Source organism: Microcebus murinus, chromosome 6 (genome assembly GCF_040939455.1).
Source record: "Microcebus murinus isolate Inina chromosome 6, M.murinus_Inina_mat1.0, whole genome shotgun sequence".
Lineage (NCBI taxonomy): Eukaryota > Metazoa > Chordata > Mammalia > Primates > Cheirogaleidae > Microcebus > Microcebus murinus.
In genome coordinates, this window is record NC_134109.1 from 3,795,504 (window position 1) to 3,813,932 (window position 18,429).

Consider the following 18,429-nt stretch of genomic DNA (forward strand, 5'->3'; position numbering starts at 1 on the left):
TCCTCTAATACTCAGACAGGACCAAAGTCTGCATAACCACCAAAAGGTTGCTAATGAGGAAACATTGCTACTCAGATACAGAGAAGAAAAACATTTAATGACTTGGCTATTAAGACCGATTTTTAACAGCAAAAGATAAACACCTGTCATTACCTGTTCCATGTTGTACCCATGCTTCTCTTTGGCAATGGCAATGTATTCATCCACTGCAAAACAAGATGAGAGGCCAGTAAACAAACTGCAGGGCAGAGCATAGTCTCCTCTGCTAGAATGTCTGCTAGAACTGATATACAAGTATCTCATAGGCCTGCCACGCACAAGACTAACAATAGACACAAAGTAACAAAATAGAATCATATAATATAGTCCCATCATGGATTTCACAGAGAAATGCTGAATATATACTCAAATAGTAACAGCAGATATCTCCTGTGATAAGATTATGGGTTGTTTTTTTTTTAAACTTAATTTTACTCAAATTTTCTACAACAAGTGTTACTTTAAAAAATAGTTACTGGCCGGGCATGGTGGGTCACGCCTATAATCCTAGCACTCTGGGAGACCGAAGCGAGTGGATCATTTGAGCTCAGGAGTTCGAGACCAGCCTGAGCAAGAGTGAGACCCTGTCTCTACTAAGCAAACTACAAAGAAATTAGCTGGACAACTAAAAATAATACAGAAAAAATTAACCGAGCATGGTGGCACATGCCTGTAGTCCCAGCTACTTGGGAGGCTGGGGCAGGAGGATCTCTTGAGCCGAGGAGTTTGAGGTTGCTGTGAGCTAGGCTGACGCCACAGCACTCACTCTAGTCTGACGCCACAGCACTCACTCTAGCCTGGGCAACGAAGCGAGACTCTGTCTCAAAAAAAAAAAAAAAAAAAAAAAAGAATTCAAACACTCTGTTATAGGCATGTATTCTATACTATTAGTAAATAAGTATTCTATTTACTAGATACTTATTCTATCTTTCGTGAAAAGATATTAATAAGTGAAAAAGTCAACCTAATTCTAACAGCAACTACCTTACTGCAACTTAATAATGATTTTAATAATAAGGCTAACTTTTATAAATATTAGTGTTAATGCTAACACTAATTTCCATTTATTTCAATATTTAAAATACTGACAAACTACTGGTTACTACACTTAGAATACAGTAAAATTCAAATTCACCTGAAAGTGAGTGATACCCAACTAAATGACTGTAGTTTGTCATAAAAGCTAGAACAGGTGACTTTAAAAGTACAGGAGAGAATTACTCCAAAGTGTGTCCCTTGCTTTTTTCTTCACAATAGGGTAGATGAGGCCAAATAAGAGAAAAGTGCTCTAAAGTTCTAAAAAAGTGCTAATATACGGTGGGGCTGCAAGGAAAGGTGGCCCTGCACACCTGGCCAGAACCGTGTGGAGAGACAGGGTGACGTGAGAGGTTCACACTGGAGACCTAGATGCCGAAGGCAGCACAGAGATCTGAAAACAGACCTTAGGAAATTCAGGATCAATTCTGGAGAAGGTTTATTCGGCCTAATAATGGCTTTTGAGGTTCTTTAATAAATATGTGGTGAATGACCAATAAATGAACCTCGAACCTCTGCCGTGGAATCTCAACTCTGCGATCACACTGCAACTCGACTTAGCTGAGCAGGAATGTCTACACGCTCACCGGTCAGTCACACGGTCTTTTTTTTTTTTTTGAGACAGAGTCTCACTTTGTTGCCCAGGCTAGAGTGAGTGCCGTGGCGTCAGCCTAGCTCACAGCAACCTCAAACTCCTGGGCTCCAGCGATCCTCCTGCCTCAGCCTCCCAAGTAGCTGGGACTATAGGCATGCGCCACCATACCCGGCTAATTTTTTCTATACATTTTTAGTTGTCCAGCCAATTTCTTTCTATTTATAGTAGAGACGGGGTCTCGCTCTTGCTCAGGCTGGTTTTGAACTCCTGACCTCGAGCGATCTGGGTTACAGGCGTGAGCCACCGCGCCTGGCCCAGTCACACGGTCTTTAAGCAAACAAGTGCTCGGGCTGAGCAGGAACCAGGAAGCCCTGACGTGGCAGCCCAGGGCCACGTCTTGGCCGGGCTTCTCGGGTAGATGCCCTGCTCAAGAGACCATCCTGCTGCATCAGTGACAGGGCCCATCGACCCTGTCCCTGGTCTGCAACCAGATGCAGCTACACATTACAAGGGAAACACAAGCATTCTTTGGGCGTGACACCACTGTCATCAGTTCTTTTGTTCTCAACCTAAGAATTAGCTGATGGCAGGAACAGTAGGACAAACTGACACAGTGGACTCCAGCTGCGGCAGCTGAGGTTGGATATAACACTCGCCACGCTGTAAACAACACAGTATTCTTACACCAAGGTGATCTTTACAGTCACACGACGTTTAGATTTTCTCAGAGACCACCCTGAGGACGCAGATCTAAAGTAAAGGAAGAAAGAACTCTCTCGTAACTACATAAGCGCGGTCACTTGGCATGCCTGCCAGGTGACCTGAAGGTTGTGAAGACGTAAGTTAATGTACTCAGAGCCTTGTAACCTATGAAAAAAAATGTACCCCCTGATACCCACTAGCAAATGTACAAAGTTTTCATTCTTTTTACCATTCCCAGTGTCCATCAAACATCAGAAAAACATCTGCTGAATGAATGCTGGTGTGACATGTGCAACGTCAACACTGCAGGGTTCCTGTCCAGCGAGGTCAAAGGCAACAAAGGCTCGGTGCGGCGCAGGGAAGACCCAGGTCAAACGCTGACTGTCTCTTAATAAGCCGAGTGCACGCGGCAGCGCACGGCACGCGCTGAGCACCACCTTCGGTGACTGTGTCATCTTCAGCCACTTCCTCGGCCTTCCCAGGACCCGCTTAGCTCTCACCAGGACAGTCAGGTTATCCCCCACCTGGCGGGACTCGGCCCGGCAGGCGTCCTGCCCACTCCTCCCTCGGGACACAGCCAGTGCTTTGCAGACCTCGTCGCCCCGCTCTCCTCAGCTCGTTTCTGTGGCGATCGGAGGGACAGGACGCTACCGTGGCAGTGAGAATCCACAACGCTGACCCTCCCCAGCAGCCACCCTGCTCCTTCCCAGAGGACACCAGTTGCTGCTGGGAGACAGTGATAAAAGCGGAAAGTACACTTTCCAGAACCTCCCATGTGGTTTCCTTAGGTGGAGCAAAAATAAGCTTTCAACCTAAGAAAACAAATCTGTTCCCAGCTATCTTCATAAAAACCAACAACAACCGGATGCTTCAGGCGAACGGACAAAAGGTGGCCCGGGAGGAAGAACAAGTGAAACACAAGCTTCTTGAGACAAGGTGCCCTTAAACAAAGCGGGGATCCTTGGAGACTTGTCCAGTACTTTCTGTCTCTGGCAGCAACAGTCCTGATTCTGCCCCTAAAAGGGTAAAGGTTAACTACAGTTAATCCCAGTCTGGACACAAGGAGCCACTGTGTGTGGACTCCCTGAGTGAGCCGTGCTCAGGATGATGAGCAAACTCCTTGGTGCTTAAGAAAACGCCAGGACACTCCCACGGGCCTGGCCGCTTGCAACCCCCAGCCTTCGCCGGCACACCAGAGACAGGACCAGGGAGTGATGGGGTGTCAGAAGTAGGCCTGCCCTGCCCAGTTCCACTGACGTTCCAATCTGTTGGTCAGAAGTGGAACCATCAGTCATTGGGTTAACTGTACTCTGCTTTGAAAACAACCCCAGGCTGGGAGCCTGTAATCCTACCGCTTTGGGAGGCCTGGGGAAGATTGCTTGAGGCCCTGAGTTCAAAAGCAGCAGCAAGAGCAAGACCCTATCTCTACAAAAAAGGAAAAATTAGCCAGATGTGGCTGTACCTGTAGTCCCAGCTACTCAGGAGACTGAGGCCGGAAGATGCTTGAGCCCAGGAGTTTGAGGTTGTGTTGAGCTATAATGATGCCACTGCACTCAAGCCCAGGAGACAGAACAAGACCTTGTCTCAGGGGGAAAAAAAATCCATGATTGCATAATGTAATATTTTTAAAAACTTAAAAATACTGAAATAGCCAAGAAGAATTATTTACTCTTAAATTGTGATGGACTAAGGTAGCATCCCTCTCACTCTAAAGCACACAGACTGTGCAAGCCATCAGCTCTTTTGAAGGGACAAGAGCTCACCATCGGGGAAAGCACAGATGAGTTAGGGCTTTCGTGGTAACATCGCAAAGGCAGAGTGTGAGACCCTAATTCACCCAGAAAAGTTATAAAACTCCTAAAGCCAAGTCAAACATACACTGAACTACACTTAATATGTACAGAGCATTGTATCAAATAGCAGGTCAAAATGTAAAAAAGGAAAAATGACCTGATTTCCTGCTGTAGCTTGAGACAAAACGCAGGGAAGAGAACACAAGCGTGTGGAATAATGGCAGACGCAGGACAGCAGGAGAACACAAAGCGATGGGCAGACAGCGGTCACGGGGACGCCGGTGAATCGAGAAAAGCTTTCTAAAGACGGAACAGCTGTACTGATTAAGTAAGAACAGCTAACATTTCGGAACTGACTACGCACCAGCCATTGCTCTAAGCTCTGCACGAGGATTATGTTCGTATTCTTCCCTGATAGTCACATCATCGCTCCCACTCACAGACGAAGACGCTGAGGCTCAGAGAAGTTCAGTGATGTGGCTAAGGTCACACAGCTGGAAAATGTCGGACACGGGAACTGCACACACAGAGCTGGCCCCAGAATCCACGGCCTTACAGCTCTATGCACAATCCCGGCTCGAGGAGAGGGGCTGAGGGAGATGGGCTCTTCGGATAAGAACACCCGCTCTGGTGCAGGGAACTGGTCAACGTACCACACCTGGCTTGAATGCAGTTTAGACAACAGAACTGTGGTGGACGAAATGACTGAGACCGAGGGTGAGAAACACACGGATGCCTAGTGCTCAGCTCCATTTGTTTCTACATTAACATCTTAACCCAATAAACTAAATGCCCTTAGTACCCTCAGCAAGAGTCTCAAACTCAACTGCAAAAGGAGGAAGAATGCAGATGAAAATGACCACAGTAACCTTGACCCCCTCCCCTCCCCCAGCACTGCAGAGATGCAGAACACCTTGTGATCTCGCATCTGCTAGCGAGCGACAGGCTGACACCACAAGGTGGGCTGAGGACAAAGCTCACAGCCCTCACACAGCGCAGCAAAAAATTTCCCATCACAACATCTGCAGTAGTATTAGCTACCGCAGAGGAAACACGATGCCAGTGTCTCTCTCTTCATTCACAGTGAATGTGCCCACATTTTCTTTAAGAATATGATAAATATCATGGTATCTCCTTGTATTATTAAAATAAGAAAAGAGTTAGTTACCACTGTAACTTGCTGAGAATCAAAATGAGCTTACATAATGTAAGTAAAGCAATCATGCCACCTGGTGGGCACAAGCATTACTACAGCCAACACCTGAGGTTCCCTTTGAGTATCTCTAGGGCGAAAGAGGGCACAAGAGACAACACGGGCGGCACCGTGGGGCACCGTGGCTCACGCCTGGAATCCCAGCACTCTGGGAGGATCGCTTGTGGCCACGAGTTTAACACCAAGTTGGGCACGCAGCGAGACCCTGTCTCTACAGACAGACATGCATACATAAATGGAAACATAAGCCACAGCGACTTTGCCAGAGTATAATATCAGCCAGTCCTTCCGAGCCAGTAATAAAAATGCACTTTCTTTATGAAGATGCTATTTCTTACTGTAGTTTTATAAACATCCCACTTTATAGGATAAGCCCTCCCCTCCCCGCAAAACACATCCCCAGTAAATACTACAAAATCCCACTTCTCAAAGACAACGTGACCTGGTGGAAACAAGAAATATGAAGCCCTCTCTAGCCACACACTTCGGTTCAACCTCAGGCATCCATTTCTACCCACACTGACCTTCCACACACTCCCTCCACCCAGTGTCAACTGCTGATTTCCACCCTCCCTCTGTGCCTCTGTTTCCTTGTCTACTGTAACATAGAAGTGGATTGGTTACTATGACCTAAAAGTCTCTTGCAGGCCTAACATTTTGAGCAATTCTTTACGTTTTTAAATGTTTAACTTCTTTGTAGGCTGCATTAAAAAAAGTTTCCAGTGAAAAGAGGACAACATTCCTCTGTCCTCACCTCAGTGTTCACACCTTTGTGCATCCACCCAGAAAGTCATGTGGAGAATCTCCTACATCTTTTCTTTTCTTTTTTTTTTTTTGAGACACAGTCTCACTCTGTTGCCCGGGCTAGAGTGCTATGGCATTAGCCTAGCTCGCAGCAACCTCAAACTTCTGGACTCAAGTGATCCTCCTGCCTCAGCCTCCCGAGTAGCTGGGACTACAGGCATGCATCACCATGCCCGGCTAATTTTTTTAAATATATTTTTAGTTGGGCAATCAATTTCTTTCTATTTTTATTAGAAGACGGGGTCTCATTCTTGCTAAGGCTGGTCTCAAACTCCTGAGCTCAAACGATCTGCCTGCCTCGGCCTCTCAGAGTGCTAGGATTATAGGCATGAGCCACCACGCCTGGCGTCTCCTACATCTTTAAAACTGATAATCACTAGCATGACACTTAGTTGTTACTAATCAAAACAGTAGCCACCTTTCTACTGTAAAATGCCCAAAGCAAATACAAGGTCTGTTCAGTATCTACTCAGCTTTCCCTGACTTCCCCTAAGCAAGCAACTGTGCGCTGAAAATGACCTCGCTGCTCCCGTGTATTTTCAGCTTTGTACAGTGTGAGCTGACGGAAGGAACCAGGTTCAAAACAGGGTCTGCATCTCCCTTGATTAAAGCTAACAATCCCCAACATTAAAAGAGAGGAAAAAATTTTAAAAACTGACGATGTTTGTTCACCCATCATCCCTTGGCAGACCAGAGGAGAAAGAGTCAAAGTCCTTGGTCTGTATTAAGAACTTGCTGGCGGAACCCACTTCCTTAATAAAACAAGAAGACATCTTGTTCTAATCCCTCACAAAGTAGTAGGGGAGTCAAAATATATAAATGTAAAGAATTATTAAAATTCATTCCTTCATAAACATTCATAACCAAAGAACAGGCTCAGCAAGAGAAGTTGCACCGGGTTCTTTACCTCCATTGAAGCCAATCTCCAATTCCGCAGGTTCCTAGTTCTGATGGAAGAGAATCATCTGAAAAACTTCTTGAAATTACTGGCTCTGCCCCCCGCCCCACTCTGTATATATATGTGTGCATACACGTGTATGTTTTTTTTTTTTTTTTACTTTTTAAAATGAAAATTTGTTTTATTTCGGCATATTCTGGGGGCACAAATTTTAAGGTTTCAAAAAAAAATGCCCTTTCCTCCCTCCCCCGACAAGTCTGAGTTTCCAGCGTGACCATCCCCCAGATGGTGCACATCTCACTCATTATGTATGTATACACCCGCCCCCTCCCCCTCCCCCCTGCCCAATACTCTATTACTGTAGTTCCTATGTGTCCACTTAGGTGCTGCTCAGTTAATACCAGTTTGCTGGTGAGTACATGTGGTGCTTGTTCTTCCATTCTTGGGATACAATACTTAGTAGAATGGGTTCCAGCTCTATCCAGGAAAATATAAGATGTGCTATTTCACTGTTGTTTCTTAGAGCTGAATAGTACTCCATGGTATACATATACCACATTTTATTAATCTACTCTTGGATTGATGGGCACTTGGGCTGTTTCCACAGTTCCTCTCTCTCTGCATCCACGCCAGCATTTATTGTTTGGGGACTTTTTAATAAAGGCCATTCTCACTGGAGTTAAGTGATATCTCATTGTGGTTTTGATGTATATTTCCCTGATGATTAGAGATGTTGAGATGTTTTTTCATGTTTGTTGGCCATTCTTCTGTCTTCTAAAAATTTCCGTTCAAGTTCTTTGCCCACTTTTTAATAGGGTTATTTGATTTTTTTCTTGCTGATTTTCGTGAGTTCTAAGTATATTCTAGTTATCAGCCCCTTATTAGATGCGTAGCATGCAAAAATTTTCTCCCATTCTGTCGGTTGTCTGTTTACTTTCATGACTATTTCTTTGGCTGTGCAGAAGCTTTTTAGTTTGAACATGTCCCATTTATTTATTTTTGTTGCTGCTGTGATTGCCTTTGGGGACTTCTTCATAAATTCTTTGCCTAGGCCGATGTCTAGGAGAGTGTTTCCAACTTTTTCCTCTAGAATTCTAATAGTTTCATACCTTAGGTTTAAGTCTGTTATCCAGTGTGAGTTGATTTTTGTGAGAGGTGTGGGTCCTGCTTTAGCCTTCTACAGGTGGCTATCCAGTTTTCCCAGCACCATTTATTGAAAAGGGATTCTTTTCCCCAGCGTATGTTTTTGTCTGCTTTGTCAAAGATTAGATGGCTATAGGAGGATGGTTTTATATCAGGATTCTCAGATCTGTTCCACTGGTCAATATTCCTATTTTTGTGCCAATACCAGATTGATTTAATTACTACAGCTTTGATATCTGGCATATTAATGCCTCCCATTTTGTTTTTGTTGCCTAGAATTGCTCTTGATATTCGGGGTCTTCTTTGGTTCCATACGAAGCATAAAATTATTTTTTCTGTATCTGTGAAGGATGCTGATGGGATTTTAATAGGTACTGCATTGAATCTGTAGATCAGTTTGGGTAGTATAGACATTTTAATGATGTTGAGTCTGCCGATCCATGAGCATGGTATGGATTTCCATCTGTTTACATCCTCTGCTATTTCCTTCCTCAGTGTTTCATAGTTCTCCCTGTAGAGGTCTTTTACCTCCTTGGTTAAGTATATTCCTAGGTACTTTAATTTCTTTGTTGCTATTGTGAAAGGAATTGAGTCTTTGATTTGGTTCTCAATTTCATTGTTGTTGGCGTATATGAATGCCTCTGATTTCTGTGTATTGATTTTGTATCCTGAGACTTTACTAAATTCATTTATCAGTTCCAGGAGTTTCTTGCTTGAATCTTTGGGGTTTTCTAAATATATCATCAGCAAACAGTCAAACTTTGATCTCTTCTGCCCCTATGTGGATACCTTTAATTCCACTTTCCTATGTGATTGCTGTAGCCAGGACTTCTAGAACTATGTTGAATAGAAGTGGAGATAGTGGGCAGCCTTGTCTGGTTCCAGTTCTAAGTAGGAATGCTTTCAATTTTTCCCCATTCAGTATGATGTTGGCTATGGGTCTGTCGTATATGGCTTGTATCATTTTTAGGTATTTCCCTTCTATGCCTATTTTATTAAGTATTCGTATCATGAAAGGGTGTTGAATTTTGTCAAAAGCTTTTTCTGCATCTATTGAAAGAATCATGTGGTCTTTGTTTTTGCTTCTGTTTATGTGGTGAACTGCATTTATAGATTTACGTATGTTGAACCATCCCTGCATCCCTGGGATGAAGCCCACTTGGTCGTGATGGATTATTTTTTTAATAAGCGTCTGGATTCGGTTAGCTAGGATTTTGTTGAAAATTTTTGCATCTATATTCATTAGGGATATTGCTCTGTAGTTTTTTTTGTTGCATCCTTTCCTGGTTTTGTTATCAGAGTAATATTGACTTCATAAAAGGTGTTGGGGAGGTTTCCATTCTTCTCAATGTTGTGGAATAATTTCTGCAAGATAGGCACTAGTTCTTTGTAAGTGTGGTAAAATTCGGGTGTGAAACCATCTGGACCGGGACTTTACTTTTTTGGGAGATTTTTTTTTTTGAGACAGAGTCTCACTTTGTTGCCCAGGCTAGAGTGAGTGCCGTGGCGTCAGCCTGGCTCACAGCAACCTCAATCTCTGGGGCTCAGCGATCCTACTGCCTCAGCCTCCCGAGTAGCTGGGACTACAGGCATGCGCCACCATGCCCGGCTAATTTTTTGTATATATATTTTTAGTTGGTCAATTAATTTATTTCTATTTTTGGTAGAGACGGGGTCTCGCTCAGGCTGGTTTCGAACTCCTGACCTTGAGCAATCCGCCCGCCTCGGCCTCCCAAAGTGCTAGGATTACAGGCGTGAGCCACCACGCCCGGCCATTTTTGGGAGATTTTTAATTGCTGTTTCTATTTCAGCTCTTGAGATTGGTCTGTTCAGGAAATCTATTTCTTCCTGGTTGAGCCTAGGGAGGCTGTGTGTTTCTAGAAATTTGTCCATTTCCTCCACATTTTCCAGTTGTGTGCATAAAGATTTTTGTAGTATTCATAAATTGTATCTTGTATCTTCTTGGGATCAGTTGTGATATCTCCTTTTTTGTTCCTGATGGAGCTTATTAGAGATTTTTCTTTTCTGCTTTTCGTTAGCCTAGCCAATGGTGTGTCAATTTTGTTTATTTTTTCAAAGAACCAACTTTTTGTTTTATTAATCTCCTGAATAGCTTCCCTGTTTTCAATTTCGTTTAGTTCTGATTTGATCTTGTTGATTTCACTTCTGCTGGGTTTGGGGTTAGTCTGTTCTTTTTTTCAGCTCTTTGAGTTGTTTCATTATATTGTCCATTTGTGATTTTTGACTTTTGGTTATAGGCATTTATGGAAATAAACTTTCCTCTCAGAACTGCTTTAGCTGTGTCCCAGAGGACTTGATAACTTGTCTCTCCATTGTCATTTTGTTCATAGAATTTTTTCATTTCCATCTTGACTGCTTCATTTATGAAGTAATCGTTTAGTAGGAGGTTGTTTAATTTCCACGTTTTTGTGTAGAAATGTGAGTTTCTGTTACGGTTGATTTCTACTTTTATTCCACTGTGATCTTAGAAGATACATGGTATGATTTCTATTTTTTAAAATTTCTTGAGGCTTACTTTGTGTCCTAGGATATGGTCAATCTTAGAGAATGTCCATGAGCTGATGAGAAGAACGTATATTCAGTGGATTTTGGGAAGAATGTCCTGTAAATGTCAGTCAGACCCAATTGTTCTAGAGTTTTAAGTCCATTATTTCTTTATTAATTTTCTGTTTGGAGGATCTGTCTTGTGCCGGCAGTGGGGTGTTGAAATCTCCGGTGATTATGGAGTTGCTATTAATCAATTTGCTTAGATCCAGTAAGGTTTGGTTTATGAATCTGGGTCCACCTAAGTTGGGTGCATATGTATTTAAAATTGTTATCTCTTCTTGTTGAAGTGTGCCCTTCACCATTATAGAATGACCATCTTTGTCTTTCACTACTTTTGTTGGTTTAAAAACTAAATCATCTGAAATTAGAACTGCCACACCAGCCTTCTTTTGGCTTCCACTTGCTTGGAATACTGATCTCCAACCTTTTACTTTTAGTCTATATGCATCCTTGCAGGTTAGATCTGTTTCCTGAAGACAGCATATACTTGGCCTGTATTTTCTTATCCATTCAGCCAGCCTATGCCTCTTGAGTGGAGAGTTTAAGCCATTCACATTTATTGAGAGAATTGATAGGTGAGGTAGATTACTGTTCATTCTGTTGGGTTGGATATTGTTGCTTTGATTTCTCTCTTGAGCCACTGTAATACCTGGCCTTTAATCTTTGGGTTTTGGTTGTTTTTATATTTGTGAGTTTTTATTATGGTGTCCATGCGTAACACTGTTTTGAGTACTTCTTGTAGGGCTGGTCTTGTCTTGGTGAATTCTCTGAGACTTTGCTTATCTGAGAATGTCTTAATTTCTCCTTCATATATAAAGCTTAGTTTTGCAGGGTACAAGATTCTAGGCTGGGCGTTATTTTGTTTCAAAAGAGTGAGAATGGGTCCCCATTCTCTCCTTGCTTGTATTGTTTCAGTTGAGAAATCTGGCATTATTCGGATCGGTTTTCCTTTGTATGTAACTTGCTTCTTTCGCCTTACAGCTTGTAGGAGGGGCCCTTTTGTTGATATTTTAGTCAGTCTGATGACTACATGGTGTGGTGTTTTCCTGTTTGCATTGTATCTCCCAGGAATCCTTTTGGCCTCTTGTATTTCTAATTCTAGGTTACTGGTTAGACCTGGGAGGTTTTCCTCAATTATTTATTCAAAAAGCTTATCCAACCCCTTGGGATTTTTCTTCCTCCTTCTCCGGAATCCAGTGGACCCACAGGTTATTTTTCTTCGTATAATCCCAAAATTCTTGTAAGCTTTGCTCATGTCTCTTATTTTTCTGCTCTAACTCTGTGATTAACTTATTTGATTTGAATGAGTTGTCTTCAACCTCTGAGATTCTTTCTTCTGTTTGGTCCACCCTATTTTTGAGGCTTTCCACTGTGTTTTGAATTTCCCTGGATAAATTCTTCATTTCGAGGATGTCTGATTGATTCTTCTTCAAGATCTTGATCTCCTTAGTGAATCTTTGTTCCAATTCTTGTATCTTCTTTGTAGTTTCTTTGTGTTGGTTATATATTTTTCTTGCATTTCATTGAGCTTTCTTACAATCCAATTTTGGAATTCTTCTTCTGTCATTTTAGTGTTTTGGGTTTGTTCAGACTCTGTTTCTTGAGAGCTGGTGTATCTCCTAGGGGAAGTATTTTCGGCTTGATTTTTTGAATTGCATTGGGCCCTCCCCATCTGGGTCAATTGCTAGAGCTCAGTCGTCCAAGTGTATGTTTATGTATGTATATATGTGCACGAATGTACAGCTACACTTTATCCACAGTACAGTGTTCTAAAAAATGCTATCGACCGGATCATTTGAGGTCAGGAGTTCAAAACCAATCTGAGCAAGAGCGAGACCCCGTCTCTACTATAAATAGAAAGAAATTAATTGGTCAACTAATATATATAGAAAAAATTAGCTGGGTATGGTGGCGCATGCCTGTAGTCCCAGCTACTCGGGAGGCTGAGGCAGAAGGATGGCTTGAGCCCAGGAGTTTGAGGTTGCTGTGAGCTAGGCTGACGCCACGGCACTCACTGTAGCCTGGGCAACAAAGTGAGACTCTGTCTCAAAAAACAAAACAAAACAAAACAAAAAACAAAAAAAAAATTTTTTTTTTTAAATTAAAAAAATGCTATCCATAGAGAAAAGCACACGTAAGGGCACAGCTTGGTGAATGTTCACAAAATGAACACACTGAGCTCAAGGAAATAACTGAACACACTGTAGATCTGCTGTGATTTGTTTCTGTAATGTTCCCATGTGATCGTCATGGGCCAATTTTGAGAACCAGTGAATCAGAGCATAATATTAATGACTAAATGGCATGGGTTTGACAACTTTCCCTCATTTTAATATGATGAAAATCATTTCTACAAGCACAAAATTTTAAAGGTTTGGTAAAAAAAGGATGATGAAAATATCAAAATCTCAGAAACAAGGAATGTGTTTTTTATGTCACTACTACATAAAATGAGGTATTTGAATTTACAAATCCCAATCATGCAAAAAAAATATTTCCTTTCAGTGACTAAAGAGGCTCATATATATATATGTTGGCCAATTAACTTCTTTCTATTTATAGTAGAGATGGGGTCTTGCTCTTGCTCAGTTTGGTTTCGAACTCCTGACCTTGAGCAATCCACCCACTTCAGCCTCCCAGAGAGCTAGGATTACAGGCATGAGCCACTGTGCCTGGCCAAGAGGCTCTTTTGAAATGACAAGTTTCAAGCCCACCTCCTGCTATGGGGTTATGGGCAGGGGAGGAAGGTGGTGGTCAGAAGAAGGATTTAAGAGTCTGCCAATCCTAGTGATTCCTTGCAGCTTGTATACAAACCTCAGTTCAAAGGGTATCTGTTCTTTAACCCTTTCCACTCTAAAGACACAACAGTCCCTCTGTTAGTACAATCCATCCGGATACAAGGACCGTGTATATAGGAACAGGGGTCCTCGGTGAGAGTCAAATGGCTGAGGGAAAACAGGAGGAGGCTGCATTATAGGAACCTTCTGTAATGACAACCTCAGACAAATCACTTTCCCTCCATGGGACCCAGGTTCTTTGGCTTTAAAAATGGAAGCTTCGGGAGGCTGAAGCGGGAGGACCACTTGAGGCCAGAAGTTCAAGGTCACGGTGAGCTATGACCAAACCACCGCACTCCAGACTTAGTGACAGAAACTCTGTCCCTGAAACAAGAAATTAAAATGACAAAATACTGGAAGTTAACCGCACAGTGACATAGTGAGAGCAGGAGGGCCTGTGTGTTGGGAGGTGGCAAGCTTTCCCACTGCTAAGTCCTGCCATTTGCAGTACTCGAATCTTGGGTAGGGGGTTTCTTCATCCAGTAAAGAAAACATCAATAAACTCTGCCACGTAAATAGGCTCTTTAAGAGCTTTCAGAGTAGGTTGCAGCAAAGTGATTTTATTCTTTAAATGACAAACAATAATTGTACATATTACATGGTGATGTTTCAATACACATAATGTGTAGTGATCTGATTATGGTAATTAGCACATCCGAGTAATATTTTATAATAAACTAATATGGTTAACACTGAATTATTCTCCACTGATGCAACAAATCTTGCAGGCCCACTGTGTGCCTGGCACTACTTCTATAGCCATGACTAAAATAGACAATATTCTGCCCCTATGAAACTCACAAGTCTGGCTGGAGAGAGAAATAATTGCACAGATAATTAATTCCAATAGTCGTAATAAGTGGCAGAGAAAAAGAACTATGAATGCACTTAACTGGGAAACCTGATCTGCAGAACCAAGCAGGGCTTTCATTTCTTTTGGGAAAGGACATTATAAATTCCTGCTTACCCATGTTTTATTAATAGCAGGAAAAATAGAAAAAAATCCAAACATTCAAGAATGGGACATGGTTAAATAAATTAAGCTACAAGATGGGTTACTATCCAGGGTCAAAACTCAGTTTAATTTTTTTTTTTTTTTTGAGACAGAGTCTCGTTTTGTTTTCCCAGGCTAGAGTGAGTGCCGTGACGTCAGCCTAGCTCACAGCAACCTCAAACTCCTGGGCTCAAGCAATCCTCCTGCCTCAGCCTCCCAAGTAGCTGGGACTACAGGCATGCGCCACCATGCCCGGCTAAGTTTTTCTATATATATTAGTTGGCCAATTAATTTCTTTCTGTTTATAGTAGACACAGGGTCTCACTCTTGCTCAGGCTGGTTTCGAACTCCTGACCTCAAGCAATCCACCCGCCTCAGCTTCCCAGAGTGCTAGGATTACAGGCGAGCGCCACCGCGCCCGGCTTCAGTTTAATTTTTAATCAGAGGAAAATTAAAGTTGAAAAACTAGTACACACAGGATGATACCACGTGCACTTAAAATCAGAGTGCACAGAAGCAGACAGAAAACCCTCGAAAGCAAACTTTAGTAGTAGTTACACCCACATGGTGGGAGGAAAGAACTATAGGCTGTTTTTAATAATAAAAACAAGAGTATATGCCATTTTTCCTGAACCATTTGAGAGTACATTTCACACACAATGCCTCTATACTCTTAAATACTCAGTGTATGTTTTCTAAGAGTAGGTATATTCTCTTACATAACCACAGGACAGTAAATTAAACATTGAAACAACCCAATCTGCATCCATATTCCAACCTGGCCAACTGATCCCAAAATGTGCTTTACATTTGCTGAAGAATTTTAAAGTAAATCCCAGTTAGTTCATTTCATCCCTGCATATATCAATACGCACCTCTTTAAAACTGTTGACTTATTTTTTACATACCCACAATGCTACTAACACACCTAACAAAAGCAGCAAAATTCCTTGGAATGTGAGACAATGTTATGCTCAGTACATTGGACTAAACTGTGGAAGTCCAACAACAGTCATTACTGGAGAGGATGTGGAGCAAATAAATTTTGCGTTTTGCTGGCAGCAGTGTTAACCAGTTTGACCACTTTGGAAAATAATCTGGCAACCATCTCTCAGAGCTAGATGGACATCAAGAAATAGGTCAAAGGATGCATCCAGTAGTAATATTTGCAACAGTCAAAAACTAGAAACGGATATCCACTGTCAACAGAAAGGAAAAATAAATTATAACTGAATAAAATAATTTGTTTTTCAGTTTAAAAGGAGGAGGACAAGACACACTAACACAATTAAAAGGTAAAGCACTGTTATTCTTAAAGGAAGGCTTCCAATACAGTTTGCAAATTCAGCTCATTCAGCTATTTGTTCTAATAAGTTTTGCCCATTTTAGTTAACTCTAAAGCACTTAAAATGATAAAAATAATTTTCACACACTCAAAAACAAATCATTTTAATCACAAGTTCCAACCTCTTCTATAACCATATATTTATAAAAAGCTGAAAACCAGGCAATACAGGTCTTCCTATCCCTACTGTTGCTCACGTTCCAGTCAAAGAACATGTAAGAATTTCAAGTCAACTCTCCATCATAACTCAATGAACTTGTCGTTTCCCAGTAAACTGTGTGTTACACTTGGGCAGGGACTTGTCAGATTTCTCACGTATCCCTCCAATGCCTGCTGGTGCTTGGTGCAGAAGCAGGTACTTAAATATTTACTGAGTAAAGGAACGGTCACCACAGGTAAGTGACAAAGAAGAAAATGTTGGAGGATCCCAGGTGACCCAAGTTGCAAAGCAAATAGCTGAAAAGCCTGTATTTGCAAATCTCTATACAGAGGAATCTCCACACTCCCACTCTTCTCTGACTCATTCAACAAGCGTTTACTGTACACCCAGCACGTGCCAGGAGGGGACTGACCAGGAATTGAACAAACTTGCTATGTTCCTCCACTCAGTTTTATATGACAGTAGAGAGAAACATGAAATAAATCCGATGTCAAGTGATGCTCAGCAGAACGAAAGAATGAGAGGTAAGACAGTGGTTTGTGTGGCCAGAGAAGGCTTCTCTGACCCACTGACACTTTAGCAATAACCAGAAGGAACTCAGGGAGTGAGCCGTGTGCACATGCAGGCAGAGAGGATTCCAGACAAAGGAGAGAGAAGACCCAAGGAAGATATTTTGGATGAGTTCAAGAGGGCAGGAGTGGGGTCAGCGTATGGAGGGCCTTGTAACTGTCAGGTGCTTTCGGCTTTTAATTTACAGTGACCTGGAAGCCACTGAGATGTTCTGAACCGAGATACCTGACCTTTATTATACATCTATATGAAACTTTAGAATTACAGATATGTGTAATACATATTACATTATATAATAATGTATAAACATTATGTAATAATTTCATATAGGCCTGGCATGGTGGCTCATGCCTGTAATCCTAGCACTCTGGGAGGCCAAGGTAGGAGGATCGCTCAAGGTCAGGAGTGCAAGAGCAGCCCGAGCAAGATCAAGACCCCAACTCTACTAAAAAAAATAGAAAGAAATTAGCTGGACAACTAAAAATATATAGAAAAATGTAGCTGTGCATGGTGGCGCATGCCTGTAGTCCCAGCTACCTGGGAGGCTAAGGCAGAAGGATTGCTTGAGCTCAGGAGTTTGAGGTTGCTGTGAGCCAGGCCGATGCCACGGCACTCTAGCCTGGGCAACAGAGTGGGACTCTGTCTCAAAAACAAAAACAAACAAAAAAAAATAATTTCATATATAATGTAGTCCTGAAAATGTGCACCAAAGGCAAACTTCAAAGTAGAAACGAGTTTTTTGTGTGCTGGAGGTATAAGGGTTCTCATTCCAAAAAACCTAAAACTTATTTTAAAATCCCCTAGTTGACTTTGCCTTTGGACATAATTTGAAATTCTGTAAGTCTAGCATGCTATATATGTTAATTTTTTTCTTTACAGTTAATAGCCAGCTTTCAAAAAAATTAGCGAGCTTGACTGTCTTTGGCAGAGCTAATCATCTCTGTCTTTGTCTATTTTAACATAGAGATCCATGCTTCTTACCATTGTAAGATAATATAAAAGAATAAAAATGCAGTCAAATAACTGCACACTGACTGCATATAAAACACATAACGCATAAACGAGCAAGACCACTTGTTTCTATGGATATCCAATAGCCAAAAGTTAACCTTGCTAAATTCTACACCCACGACAACAGCAGCCCATCTGGAAAATTGCTCTTTCAGGCAACTGTCCAAATCAGGCTAGGCTGTACCTGGGCTTCTCTTCCAGCTCCACCCCAACTCTTTCAAGCGCTACCTTAAAAAAATTATCGTACAAAATCCTCCTCAGATTATTCCTTTTCTTAGCCCACCTTTTTCCTACGACTCCCAGACCACAATTTTTTTTTCCCCCGAGACAGAGTCTCGATTTGTTGCCCAGGCTAGAGTGAGTGCTGTGGCATCAGCCTAGCTCATACCAACCTCAAACTCCTGGGCTCAAGCGATCCTACTGCTTCAGCCTTCCGAGTAGCTGGGACTACAGGCATGTGCCACCATGCCCGGCTGATTTTTTTCTATATATTAGTTGGCCAATTAATTTCTTTCTATTTATAGCAGAGACGGGGTCTCGCTCTTGCTCAGGCTGGTTTCAAACTCCTGACCTCGAGCAATCCGCCTGCCTCGGCCTCCCAGAGTGCTAGGGTTACAGGCCTGAGCCACCACACCCAGCCCCCAGACCACAATTTTGCATTATATCCGTCCACACTTGCTTTGGTCAACTTTCTTTATTTTTCTAAGTCAGTGAAAGGAAGC

At 42.1% G+C, this 18,429-nt stretch overlaps 1 protein-coding gene across 2 annotated transcripts in view; it reads right to left on the reverse strand.

The window, feature by feature from the left end:
* The window catches only part of RCOR1 (REST corepressor 1), a 129,496-nt gene that overhangs the window by 25,571 nt on the left and 85,496 nt on the right, over nucleotides 1-18,429 (reverse strand). For both annotated transcript variants that reach the window (XM_012746388.3, XM_012746387.3), the window contains exon 4: nucleotides 154-206. In XM_012746388.3, coding sequence (XP_012601842.1) covers nucleotides 154-206 — 53 coding nt within the window. The remainder of the gene's footprint in view (nucleotides 1-153; nucleotides 207-18,429) is intronic.